The sequence below is a fragment of the Dipteris shenzhenensis genome, chromosome 5 (assembly GCF_047967505.1).
Source record: "Dipteris shenzhenensis isolate YYH24624 ecotype China chromosome 5, Dip_SZ_1.0, whole genome shotgun sequence".
NCBI classification, from domain to species: Eukaryota; Viridiplantae; Streptophyta; class Polypodiopsida; order Gleicheniales; family Dipteridaceae; genus Dipteris; species Dipteris shenzhenensis.
The window spans coordinates 35394456-35407507 of NC_141600.1; the positions used below are offsets into that span (position 1 = coordinate 35394456).

The 13052-nt window shown below is 44.1% G+C and overlaps 1 protein-coding gene across 2 annotated transcripts in view; it reads left to right on the forward strand.

Moving 5' to 3' along the window:
- PAS1 (FKBP-type peptidyl-prolyl cis-trans isomerase family protein) overlaps positions 1–13052 on the forward strand; it is a 209890-nt gene that overhangs the window by 183689 nt on the left and 13149 nt on the right. For both annotated transcript variants that reach the window (XM_087374838.1, XM_087374839.1), the window contains exons 16-20: positions 1116–1172; positions 6219–6287; positions 7091–7168; positions 7259–7360; positions 7508–7579. In XM_087374838.1, the coding sequence (XP_087230964.1) occupies positions 1116–1172; positions 6219–6287; positions 7091–7168; positions 7259–7360; positions 7508–7579 (378 nt within the window). The remainder of the gene's footprint in view (positions 1–1115; positions 1173–6218; positions 6288–7090; positions 7169–7258; positions 7361–7507; positions 7580–13052) is intronic.

Here is a 13052-nt window from a genome sequence, read left to right on the forward strand (position 1 = left end):
CAAATGACGTGTCCCAAAGAAGCAGCCAGACCTGGCAATTCTTCATGCATATAGTCTGGGAAGTTAACAACCTCAACCCATACAGGACAGTGATGTCGTATAAGACTTTGATAATCGTTGTTTGGGGACCAGGGCATAGCATGTACCATCTGCTTCCCATAAAAGAGGGGAGAAAGCTCAAGTAGCCTCTGCTTGCACAAAGCATCTGATACATGCACCTCATAAAAGCCTCTAGATGCAAAATATACTCCCTCTACAAAGCATCCTCCAAGGATGGACTTAATCCACTGTGCAACATTACTGGCTGCTGGGATTCTTCCTGGAAAGAAAATTATTACGGCAGTTTGAGATAACTTCCTGAGAGGATTCACGAGGGATGGCAATTTCAATTTGTATGTGACCTCTGGAACTGGTTTGCCCCATTCCTGTCGTGACTGCTGAAAGTCATCCTTAAGTGTATCAAACACGTATTGAGCTTCCATAGTGAGCTCATCATCTTGTGTTGCAGGCTGTGAAGGGCGGCGCTTAGCTTCTGCAGGTCTTTCTTTTCAAGCATATGTCCAAACATCCGGACCTGAAGCCATGATTGGAATACAACAAGGCAAGAGGGATTGTACGAAAAGGTATAGGATCTAAACAAGCGAGACAAGGACTGTACGGAAAAATACAGGAGCACGATTGAAGATTGTACGGAAAAGGTACGGGATTGTACGGGCAAAAACGGGACTGTAAGGGTATACGGAAGAAACTGTACGGAAGGAACTGAAACTGTACGGGGATGCTAACGGGGCACTGAGAGACTGGACTATACGGAAATGGACGGGGCTGTACGGATGTACGGAAGGATCTAAGGAAAAGATACAACGATGGCAATGCAAACAAGTACGGGACTGCACACACACACACACACACACACACACACACACATAGAGAGAGAGAGAGAGAGAGAGAGAGGAAGAGAGATTCTTTCAAAGAAGTTTGAATGTATATAGTTCTGCATGTACTTTAAACCAAACTTCCAAGATGTTTCTCCCTTATTGTTAGTAGGAAGAATAATACCAATTTATAGCTTTTAAATTCCTTTCTAATCTACTTTTTGGCTTGGGTTTCTCCAGGGAAACAGGTTGTTCAAAGAAGGCAAATACACTCTTGCAAAAGCAAAATATGAGAAGGTGGGTACGAGCTCCCTATATGTTGCTTTACATTGGCTTTATAGTTGAAGTTATTCTGACAACAACTCTCTCTCTCTCTCTCTCTCTCTCCCCCCCCCCCCCCTAGCTTTCATATCATCTCATCATTAGTAGCTTATGAGAGGGGTGCTAGACACCCTTAGTTCTCCCTTGGGGGAAGTGTAATCTCATTTGCTATAGCACGTCACTCCTGAATCGAAGCATCCGTAGTTTGTTTCTGCTCTTCTCTTTGCAAGGCTACTAACTTTTGTCTAAGGCCAATCTCGTCCCAGAATGTCATCTCTTCTAGTACTAGTGATAGGATGATAAAATTAGTAATACCAGAGAGGGAACATGTGAAGGAGGTGCCACTCCACCTTGCAAATGAGACACCGAAATATGCACAACCTCCTGCGTGAGGCCCTTCTCTACATATAAGGCATCTGGAATCGTGATATTGGCAGAAGTGATGGCTCAGAAATCACCATAATTGCTAGATGTTTACCGATTCAAGTGTGTCTAATGCCCAATCATCAACATATAATATGTCTATCCTTGCATGGATGGGCATCTACACTCTTCTATTCGACCTCGAGAACAGGAGTGAATGAGGCAAAGCGTGAAAGGCATCATCTATCCAAGATCTCTGCCACTGAACTGAAAAAGGAAGGCATTTGAAGTTACTTCTCTAGTGATTGATTGCCACCTTCTCTTCCCCCCTTTTTATCTGAAGGCAGCTTTGAAGGAACATTATGGAGAGAGAGAGAGAGAGAGAGAGAGAGAGAGAGAGAGAGAGGGTAGGCTAGGGAGAGAAAGAAGGAAAGAAAGAAATTTTATTAAAGTCTTCGGGAGACCGTGAAGGTCTATGAGACTAAAGATAACTAGTACAATGAACATAACGGTGGCGGTCTCAAAACGGTCCGGCCAACCATTTCTTCAAAAAAGTTATGAAGGACGGTGTGTCTAGTCCTGGTGCAAAAAATGTGTATCTATCTCCAAATGATACAAAAAATGGCACAAAAAAATGGAAGATAATACTCAAATGGAAACATAATGAAAGTGAAAGGAAATGGAAATGAGCAATAGACCAAAATGGAAAGACTCGCATTGATAAGCTTGATGTAGACTCCTTGATGAGTGTTGATGTGACACACAAGAACAATCATATATAGGATAGATGCACACTAGAACGTGGCACTCACACATAAGACTCTACTAGAACTCCTAGTAGAATACACTAAAACACACTCAACTTGACTTAATGTTCTAATACATCCCCATGAAGGAAAGGTGAGGGACTACTGGAATGGAACCAAGAACAGAACATGATAATAACGGGCTACTAATCTGTGCACCCCAAGTAACTCAGAGGCCAAAGTCTGAGCATGTTCAGAGGTTAATCCAAGATCTCTCATGGCTTGAGAGACTGAACATGACTCAGAGACTCATGTCTTAGCATGGCTACATGACCAGCTCATAGGTCTAGGAATACACCACCATCCTAGAACTCGGCCAAGCCTGATAAAGAGACCCTATCAAAGCTAATACATGGCTCCCACAATACATCCCCCTCCTCGCTTCAAAACAAGGTGACATGGAGCCAGATACCATAGATAGCAAAACATGATTTTAGGAAGACTATCCAAGGTTGAGAACCTTTATTGACTCAAAGAGATTATTACATTCAATTCTAGGGGACTACCCAGGGCAGAGTACCCATATGCATCAAGCTCATGGACATATTTTAGAAGACATATTCATCATCCTCATCTACCTCCTAAGGGAAGGATAGATTTCGGAGATGAGCAGTGAGAGCAAAAGTTGGTGTCGGAGTGTCATCTCCTTCTTCTTCACTAGTGGCAGCTGTAGCCAACTTAGCATGCTCCTTGGATTGTTGTTTGGCAAGCTTTTGAAAACAACGGTCCTCTATATGGCCAAGCTTCTTACAATACATGCATTTGAAAGGTTTTAATGGCTTCTTACCCTCGGAATATCATGCTTGCTCCTCATGGACATCCTTGTGCCTTCGTTCATGATCGAGAAGCATTGCAACCATTTCATCAAAGGACATATCCTGTGCTACACGAAGCGCTAGTATGATATCACGGTACTGAGGAATATCCTCAATGTTGGAAAGGACAGCCACCTGATCATCCTCCCCAATAGGGGCCTTCAAAGCAGCAAGTTAAGTGATGAAGGATTCCATATGATTCAAATGAGCATTAAGAGAATCTTCATGCTTCATATGGAGGTTAAAGAATTTTTGTATGAGAAATACTTTGGAATTGATAATTTTGTTGCCAAATAAGCGCTCTAGCTTGTCCCACAATTCATATGCACTGTCATTAAAATCCAAGTGATGAATAACGTCATGAGACAAACCAATGATCTTCCTATGAGCGTTGTACACAACCATCTGTCTTCTGTCTGAGAAATACTTTGGAATTGATAATTTTGTTGCCAAATAAGCGCTCTAGCTTGTCCCACAATTCATGTGCAGTGTCATCAAAATCCAAGTAATGAATAACGTCATGAGACAAACCGAAACCAATGATCTTCCTACGAGCATTGTACACAACCATCAGTCTTCTTTCATGCAAGACTAGTACACAAACCTTGGCTTCTTCCCTGACATCTCTGAATGTCACAAACACATAGCTTGAGAGAAGAAAAAAATAGCAAACAGGGCTTGCTGTCCCTGAACATGCTCATGAGACAGCAAACATTGCTCATGATGAGTGGGCATTTGTTGTGCATGCCAGTACCATCCAGCGAAGCATGCTACGGCCTCGTCTATCTCCGATTCTGAGTCAAATTGGTACTTTGACAGTGGTGCTTCTAAGCACATTATTTCCTGCAGACCTCTCTTTCAGTCTTTGGGGGCTGCTCCACATGGTGCACAATGACATGTGCCAACGATGCATCTTATCCCATGAAAGGGATTGGCCAAGTTGAGGTCACCTCAGTATCAGGGGATACCGTTACATTTCTAGAAGTGTTATATGTGCCAGGTATAAAAAAGAACCTCATTTCTATCTCAGCCATCTCCTTGAATGGCTTTCGAGTTCTTTTTGACGGTTATCGTTGTCCCGTGTATGACAACCGATACGATGATTGTATTGTGCTTACTGGGTCACTTTCCAGTGGGCTGTACCACCTTGATGTTTATGAAAAACATCCAGCTATTGAGGCAAGCTTGGGGCATCTCAATTGTAATTTCAGATTCTCACTTGTAGCATGAGAGATTGGGGCATCTCAATTACAAGAGTCTAGTGAAAATGCACTCAAGGATATGGTGGTTGCACTCCCACCGATGCATGCACATGCTAAACATGTTTGTGAGCGCTACTTATTGGGAAAAATGCACAGGTTCTCATTTCCAAAGGATTGGGCTGTTGGTTTATCCAGAAAGTTCCATCTCCTACATAGTGATGCATGCGGTCCGATGTGGACAGCATGACTTGGAGGCTACTTATACTTTTCCACCTTTGTGGATGACTTCACCATCACATGGATTTATGATAGACACACACTAGAATACCAGATTGTATATGGGATGTCTCCCAATATGACATGTGGCACTCACACATAAGACTCTACTAGAACTCCTAGTAGAACACACTAAAACACACTCAACTTGAATTCATGTTTTAACAAACTTCACCACGTTGAAGTCACCTCCAAAGATCCATGAATGCATTGTAATGGGACCCAAGAGAGAAGTTCCTTCTAAAAAAGAACACGATCCCTTCTATTATTGGGGGCATAAAGGTTGAGAAGACCTACCTTTCGTCTCCCAATCAAAAGAATAATCCACTGTGCTTTAGAAAGTGTGATGATACCATGTCCAACCACTGGGGCAAGACAATAAAGTAAAATTGAAATGCAGGTTCCTCCCCTAGCGCCCAAAGCAAGTGGCCAAAACGTATAACCTAAAAGCAATTTACCTGATTTTCCATAATCTTTGGCATCCAACTTGTGTTCCTGGATAAAAAGAATATCAATAGAACCCCCAATGCCACTGGGTGAAGCTGATTATGAATCAGTTTCCTTTGGCGGCGATGCGTACATACCACCAAGGCATTCTTCTACAAGTAAAGCTCCAGTTGAGATCATGTGTGGAAGACCTTTACCTTATCGTTGTCGCGCATGAAGGATGAAGTATTTTTCTGGATTAGTTTACTAAAGACCAAAAGTTAGCATACAATCATGTGCCAAGCACATCCTCCAAGCCCAAGAGCATCAGAGAGGCTCCACAAATAAGCGACGGAGGGTTGTTGAGTTTAGGGAGGGCGATTGGGTATTGTTACGGTTCAATAAAGCAAGACTGAAACCTAAGGTTGGCAATCGGGTTATCTATGTCAAACTTGCCTTGCGGTATTACGGCCCATTTTAGATTTCTCAAAAGATAAATGAGGTATCCCTGCGATTGCATCTTCCACCAAATTGGAAGTTCCATAATGCTTTTTATGTTAGTGTTCTTAAGCATTATGAAGGATCAATATTATCCACGATTATGGATGAGGAGTAGCTTAAGGTTGTAGACGAGGATGTGGTTGTTGTACCTGAGCAGATCCTTTATCATCAGGACAAACGTACACAAGGCGGATGCTCTGAGCGTAAATATTTGCTGAAATTTTACATTGTCCTACCACTGATGCAAAATGGGTGGACTTTCAGTATTTGGCTGAGTATTTATCTCATTCAGCTTTGTGAGGAGGCTTTGCAATTGAGTACCGCCACCTAGTTGTTGTCAGTTGAGGACAACTATTTTGGCGACAGAGGTTCTTTTAATTCTGTGTAGATTTTCCAGTATTTTTTTTTTGTATTTAATAGGCTCATTGGGAAAAAGAATAAGTCACTAGAGGTAATAGCCCTAGTACACTTTCTTGTGTAATAAGCATTAAAGAAGATTTCATGAATTAAAAGACTGCATTGTAAATCCAATCATGGCATATTGCATGTGTATGGATAAACGTTCTAGGAAAATCTCATCTGTTTTTTATACTCCAATAAGTCATATGATATCTGATTTCTCCTATTTTGCAGGTCCTCAGAGATTTTAATCATGTAAATCCACAAGACGAGGAGGAGGGAAAAACATATATTGAGAAAAGGGTAAATATTATGTGGTACATTATAATAGCTTGGAGGTTGCAATAACAGTTGTGCTGTTATCTTTCTTTTTGTTAAAGAATTGGTGTCATGGCCAAGTTAGTTCCTTCTATCCTTTGTCTTGTACCTTATTTTGGGACATCTTCTTCATAGACATTGGCTTGAATCTGTTATCACCGTATATATAAGACCCATCATGTCATGGAAGCCTTTGTTGGAATCCTCTAATAGCATCAGTAAGAGCATTTAACATTGAGAATGCCCTTAAGTGATTTTTGCAAGTGTAGTGCACACTACCAAGTACATTCTTGTGCTATACTCTTAGTCTTAGGGATGCACTATGCATTTCTAGATGGGGGCCCTAGGTCGTGGATGTGTCTACTTACTGGTCTCATAGGCATTAGGCAAATGTTAATACATTTTTTTTCTTTAATAAACTCTCTCTCTCTCTCTCTCTCCCCCCCCCCCCTCTCTCCCCACACCAAAAAAAAAACCATGCACGTATACCTCATTTCATGCACACCCCCCGTTCCACACCAAAAAAAAAACCATGCACCCATACCACATTTCATGCACCCCCCCCCCCCCAAACACCACCATGCCTATGTGCCCACACAATTTTCTGTGCGCCTATGTGTATGTGCGCATATGCGTGTACATGCACATGCATGTGTATGTATGCCTGTATATATGAACATAAGTACATATGCATGTTATGTATTTTATGGATGGAAGTCTTAAGTATGCTTGTGCATACATTGAAATCCTTATGCCAAAACAAGCTGTTGGCATTTTTTTCCCTGCAGTATCTTTTGCATTTAAATGTGGCGGCATGCTATCAAAAGCTAGGTGAGCCTATCAAATCTATCGAGTCGTGCAACAAGGCGAGTGTTTTCTTTCAGTACCTCGCTTTCTGATTTTTGGAATAAATGGTCTTTAGAGATACACTCCTAACACAAATGATTATGCAATAGGTGCTTGATGAAAATCCGCAACATGTGAAGGCTTTGTATCGACGAGGAATGGCATATATTGCTGTGGGAGATTTTGATGAAGCAAGGATGGATTTTACAATGGTATTACTAAATCCTATGAACTTAGGAAGTTCATTGGCTCTTAAAGGAACCTATTTAAGTTTCACCAACAAAAAGGGATAAGGAACATGCTCATTATGTCCTTCACAAGGTTGGAAAATAATTGCGTCCCTTGGCTTTTTATTTCAGATGATAAATTTAGACAAGTCAACAGAATCTGATGCCAAGGCAGCTTTATCAAAACTAAAAAAGAAAGAACAGGTAAGCAGATGTTCTTGTCACTTTTCTTTCTTGACCATTTTTGTGGTTTCCGGCACTATTTTGGTGTACTATCATCCATGTAGACTTATGCTTGACCCAAACATGATGTATCTATACAAATATATATTCTTTCAAGTCAGCAAAGTTATGGTTTTAAGTGATTCATATTATCCTCTTTGATCTTTGCTGAGAAAAGTAAGTGAAGTTACTTCATGGGGATGGTCAGCATGCTTAATGTATGCTTACTGCCTTATGCTACATTGGTGACGTCCACATGACAGCACTCGTGCTGATCTTGCAGTCATTGATAGAAATAGAAATAAATGGAGTCAAACGTAAATGAGATTAGCCCTGTCAGAATTTGTTCAACATCTAAGCTACGATGCAATCATTCATTCTTTAGGTGGGGCAATCTTTTCCCATAGCCCACATAAACACCAGTTCGTCTTTGTAAATTGCATCCATTTTAGAAGGTGAAATGACTATTTATTGCAGCTCAAGCATTCTCATCTAAATTTCTGCAAGGTCGTGTTTGAATGGTCCCTTTGAGTCCATTCATCATGATTACTCCAAGGCTGCTACATAGGGATGTTCCTTCCATGTGGTAATTGAGGCTCTCTCCTAGTGTATTTGTAGCATGTTATCTCTACTCTCTACAATCTCATTCTTCAAGCTCTTAAGTTAGGCAAGACAGTAGGCTTTTGTATGGAAAATCAGCTATATGTGTGGTATGTGTTCATCAAATAAGCATTTTGTTTTGATACTATTGATGTTCTGTTATTTGTGCTCTCATATTATCTCTCTTTCCTGCCTTTATATTTCATTTATGTCTGATGAGATATGGATCAGCTTCTGAGCTTGTAGTTATCAAAGTATATGCTCTGGATGAGGAGCTGCTCCTGTGTTACTGCTCTCTTCTGATGACTGTGCTGAAATTGGGCTGATCCAATGTGAGATCTGGTCACACCTTGAAGTTTCAGCTGCTTGTGGCTCACGTTCTTATGTGTTTTCAGCTCAAGCACTTCTTGTTGTAATGCGATTGGTACACAGTGAGCTGATTATTCATGGTGACCGACTTTTGTTTTATGGGAGAATCTTGCTCTCACAGTCCCAAAAAATCTGCTTTTCATACTCCCGTAAGCATTACAAAAACTAGTCGTCATACTCTTCATAGGCATTACAAAATCTCAGCCCCCACAAAAGTTCCATGCCCCACCCCGCCACCCCTTTCCCCTTGCTCTACAAAATCTGCCCGTCATTCTCTCATAGGCCTTACAATATCTCAGCCCTCCACAAAAGTGCCATGCCCTGCCCCACCACCCCTTTCCCCTTGTCCCCTTTTCCAATCAATTTTCAGCAGCCTCACTGTGGAAGGGCTACATAGAGGGGGATAGAGAAAGGTTGAGAATAACATCAAGATCAAATTTAAAAGATCTGAAAAGCTACAGGTTTTTGGAATTTGTCATCCAAATTGATGAAATGGATAGAAACTGTCAAATTCTGTCATAAACAGATGATGATCGTTTTTCGAATAGTAAAGAACAGCAAGGCACTTTGTATCATACTATCTTGTACCATTGGGAGCATCCTTTCAGCATGCAGGGATGATGAGTACAAAATGGGGCTGTATCGCAAAAGCTATAGAAGAGATCAAGCCTCCAGGATGTGGGTGCCTCCCAATCCTGCCTGGCTTGCTTGACCTCCTCCGGCCCGGCCCCCTCAGTTAGCCACCTGCCCGGCCTTCATGGTGTACCCCTTCCCTTGGCTCTCTTGAGCCTGCTGTACATCCCACCTCCGAACAGCCTCCCCCCAACTGAACTGATTTGAAGGGTCTCAATGGGCTGGCTGTTCCATGGAATCATCGTTGAGTTACTCTTCAACTTGGAGTCCCCCTGGAAAACACAAGCAGCGTGTCAGGGAAAATTCAATATGGGGAAAGGAGACAAAGAGAAGGACAATGACAAGGAGAAACAAAAGATAGACGAACAAAATCACCAGAAACAATTGAAGCTTAAGGATGTAAATAGGCGCCTCAACCGTAGTAGACTTGGAGTAGACAACACGGCTATTGACAAAGCCTCCAGCTCAGCAGCATCCACCTCGACTACATCTCCGATGGGAGATCAGGTACCAACTTCTTCTCCGGCATCCACAGAGTTACCACCAGATTCACCACTCATGTCACCATCACTGGAGGCGACATACATAGGCCCACTTTACTCTTTGTCTTTTCTCTAACCCCTACCTCTCAATCAGCAACCCCGTCCACATCCGACCGGCTGGACCTGGTTGGAACCGCAGGAACTCCCGGTGAAGCTTAGCTTCTACAGAGACCATTGCCTACGTATTTCCGGCGACTGGTCGGTTTTTTGGTGCAGGCCTTGGGGCCTATATAAGGAGGCCATTCAGGCCTCATTTCCACATCATCTGGAGCAGCAATTCCACCAGCAGAAGGAGCAGCAGCAGGGCTACCTTTGGGCCTACAGTCAGGAGGAGAAAGAAGTATCTTGTGCTGCAGACTTAGCTTGCAGGAAGCTGCCCACCTAGACTGGTTTCCAGACAGCAAGGTAGAGAAGATCATTCTAGACGGAAAGTCTACTCACGCTCGAGGTGGAGCACGCGGACTCTAGTCTAGAGATAGCCAGCAGATAGGAGGACTTTTGTGGTAAGATCAGAGGACCGGACGGAAATATATTATTTGGTGGTTTCTCTATCTGGTTTGGTTCATTGTCTATTGATGAGTATGCACACCTATTGAATGCACGTAAGTAAAGAAGTTTGTGATTCCACACCCACACCGCACACTGTGTGAGCTCCTGGGCATTATTTCCGCTGCGTGTACCCTCTGTTGGGTATTTTCTAACATGGTATCAGAGCCCAAGTAGGAGGCTCATAGGTGTGGGAACCTGAAGGCAGGGACCTTGCTGAAGGACGACCCTGATTCAGAAGCTCTAGGGAATCGAGTTCCACGACTGGAGGATTGTGCCCTTGCGAGAAGGAGGGTGACTCAGGTTCAGTCAGGTGCGTTCAGAGTTCTGGTTTACTGCATTTGAGTTGGTTGACTTTGCTGTGCGGTATATACAGCAGAGATGTCGATAGCCTCTTCAGCCCCTGCTATCCCTTCCTCCTCCTCCAGTTTTCTCTCTGGATGGGACTAATTACCTGATCTGGAAAGTGAAGATCCGGAGTCATTTAGTGGCTCGGAAGTTGTGGAAGCTGACCACGGGGGAGGAGTCGAAGCCAGCAGACATGGTGGACAGTAAAGGGAAGGTACTCATGGCAGTAGACAGAGAGGAGCTTGAAGCTTGGGAAGAAAGAGATGCCCATGCCCTGGCAATAATTATAGGGACTACGGCGGACTCTGTTCTTCCGCATATCCAGCTGGCCGAGACGTCAGTAGAGGCGTGGGCCACCCTGAAGGATCTATATGAGACAGATAATACCTCCCGGATCGTGCTTCTTCAGCATCAACTCTACAATCTTGATATGGAAGAAGGCGATACGGTACATAGCCATTTGACGAAGGTCAAGGTGGTGCGGGATCAGTTAGCAGCAATTGGTCAGAAGACAGACTCATGCCATCTGGCCTTGATGGTACTGAGGAGACTGCCTCGGAGTTTCAAGAGCTTTGTTACGGCTGTGACAGCAGGCCAGAGGACCAAACCTCTGACATTTGAGGAGTTGTGTCCCTTACTGCTACAGGAGGAAGCTGGGGAGAAGCTCTACAACGAGGACAAAGACGACAAGGCGATGCTGGTGAAGGATTCCGCAGGTAAGGGAAAGGGCAAGCCTAACAGTGGCAAGTCCAATAAAGATGACTCTGATGACGAGGGGACTTCGAAGAGGAAGCACAAGAAGAAGTGTTTCTATTGTGATACGCCCGGACATTTTGCAAAGGACTGCAGAAAGAAAAAGGCGGATCTGAAAAACAAATAGGAGTCTGACCCAGCTTCAGAGGGAAAGGCCAAAGCTAATGTGGTAATCGAAGAGTTGTTCCTGGTGACATCACCGAGTGTTACCGAGGTCAGGTATGTTGATCCCGAAATCACAGTAAGGATGTCTGACATAGAGATGTGGGTCGACGAGGAGTCAGATGCCTTTGTGAAGGTGAAGGACAGTATGGAGCGCTTGGTACCTTCGAGATGTGTAGCTGTTGACACTGACACGAGGGTGGATTCCATGGAAAGCCCTGGGGTCTCATGGTCAGATGGATGCTGGACTTCAGAAGGGGACAGTACAGGATTACACAGGATCTTGGCGGGTGCCTCATTGAGGTACAGGGTTTGCTTTCAGAGCGAACATTCAGGCAGTACAACAGTCTGGTATGTATTTGATATTCTGCATTTGAGCCTTTATAGCATGCTGTGGAGAGACTCTGCTCTTCATTTGTCTCAGGTAATAAGAGATTGGAAGGAATTGGCCTTCTTCGAAGGCAGAAGGGGAAGTATGGGTGCTTCTTCAAATCTCAGACGCAGATTGCTAGAAGGTGGTGGACAAAGAGTACTGAAGCCAGAAGAGTACCTGCTTGAGAACTCAGCGAGAGTTCATGGTCCAGGTTATCTGGAAATATTCATTGGTTGCAGACCTTGCCAAAGGAAGGACGGGTTGAAACAGACCCTCAGAGCATGGTGCCTGGAAGACTCCAGGTTGTTCACTCATTATGAGGGGGACGACTGGAAGATCGTGACGGCTGGGTTGCTCAAGTTCAGAGGCGGGAATGTGACTGAAGGAGGTGGTACCAAAAGGTGCTACCAGAGACGGACCTGTGTACCAGGATGGTGTGCGGAAGCGGAACCGGACCTGGTGGAGCAGGAGCCAGTGGATGAAAAGCCAGGAAAAGATTTCGACTGCAAAAGGTTCCAGAGGACTACGACCAGGGAGTTACTGGAGCATCTTCATCGACGTGTTGGCATTGGGCTGAGATGTGTCGGTGAGAGGGGGTGTTGGAAAGGTCACCTCCCCATCTGTAAGCCCCCATATGAGGAGAGCATGGGGGAGGGAGACCTAGGGCAGTGCCCAACAGGAAAAGAGAGAAAGGGGCTGCCACATAGACAGCATCATGGCTGGCATGAGGGCACCACATCTAGAACTGTTAAGGGCAGGACAGAGGGCCAGGAAAGTACGGAGCAGAAGCAAGACAGTCTGGGACAGATTGCGGAGGATCTAGGACATGGAGGCGCACTGTTTGCAGAGGCGTAGACATGGCAGGGAGTGCAGGCTCAGATCTGCAGCAAGGAATGTGACTGTCAGTGGGCAGGTGGCAGGCCTTTTATAGGCTGCATATTTGCCTTGAATGGAGGGCCAAAAGCCCTGGAAGTTTGGGCCATAAAAGGCCTGACTTGTGAGCCCTTTAAGGGCGGTTTTTACAGACTGAGTCGGTTTTTACAGACTGGTCGGTTTTTTGGTGCAGGCCTTGGGGCCTATATAAGGAGGCCATTCAGGCCTCATTTCCACATCATCTGGAGCAGCAATT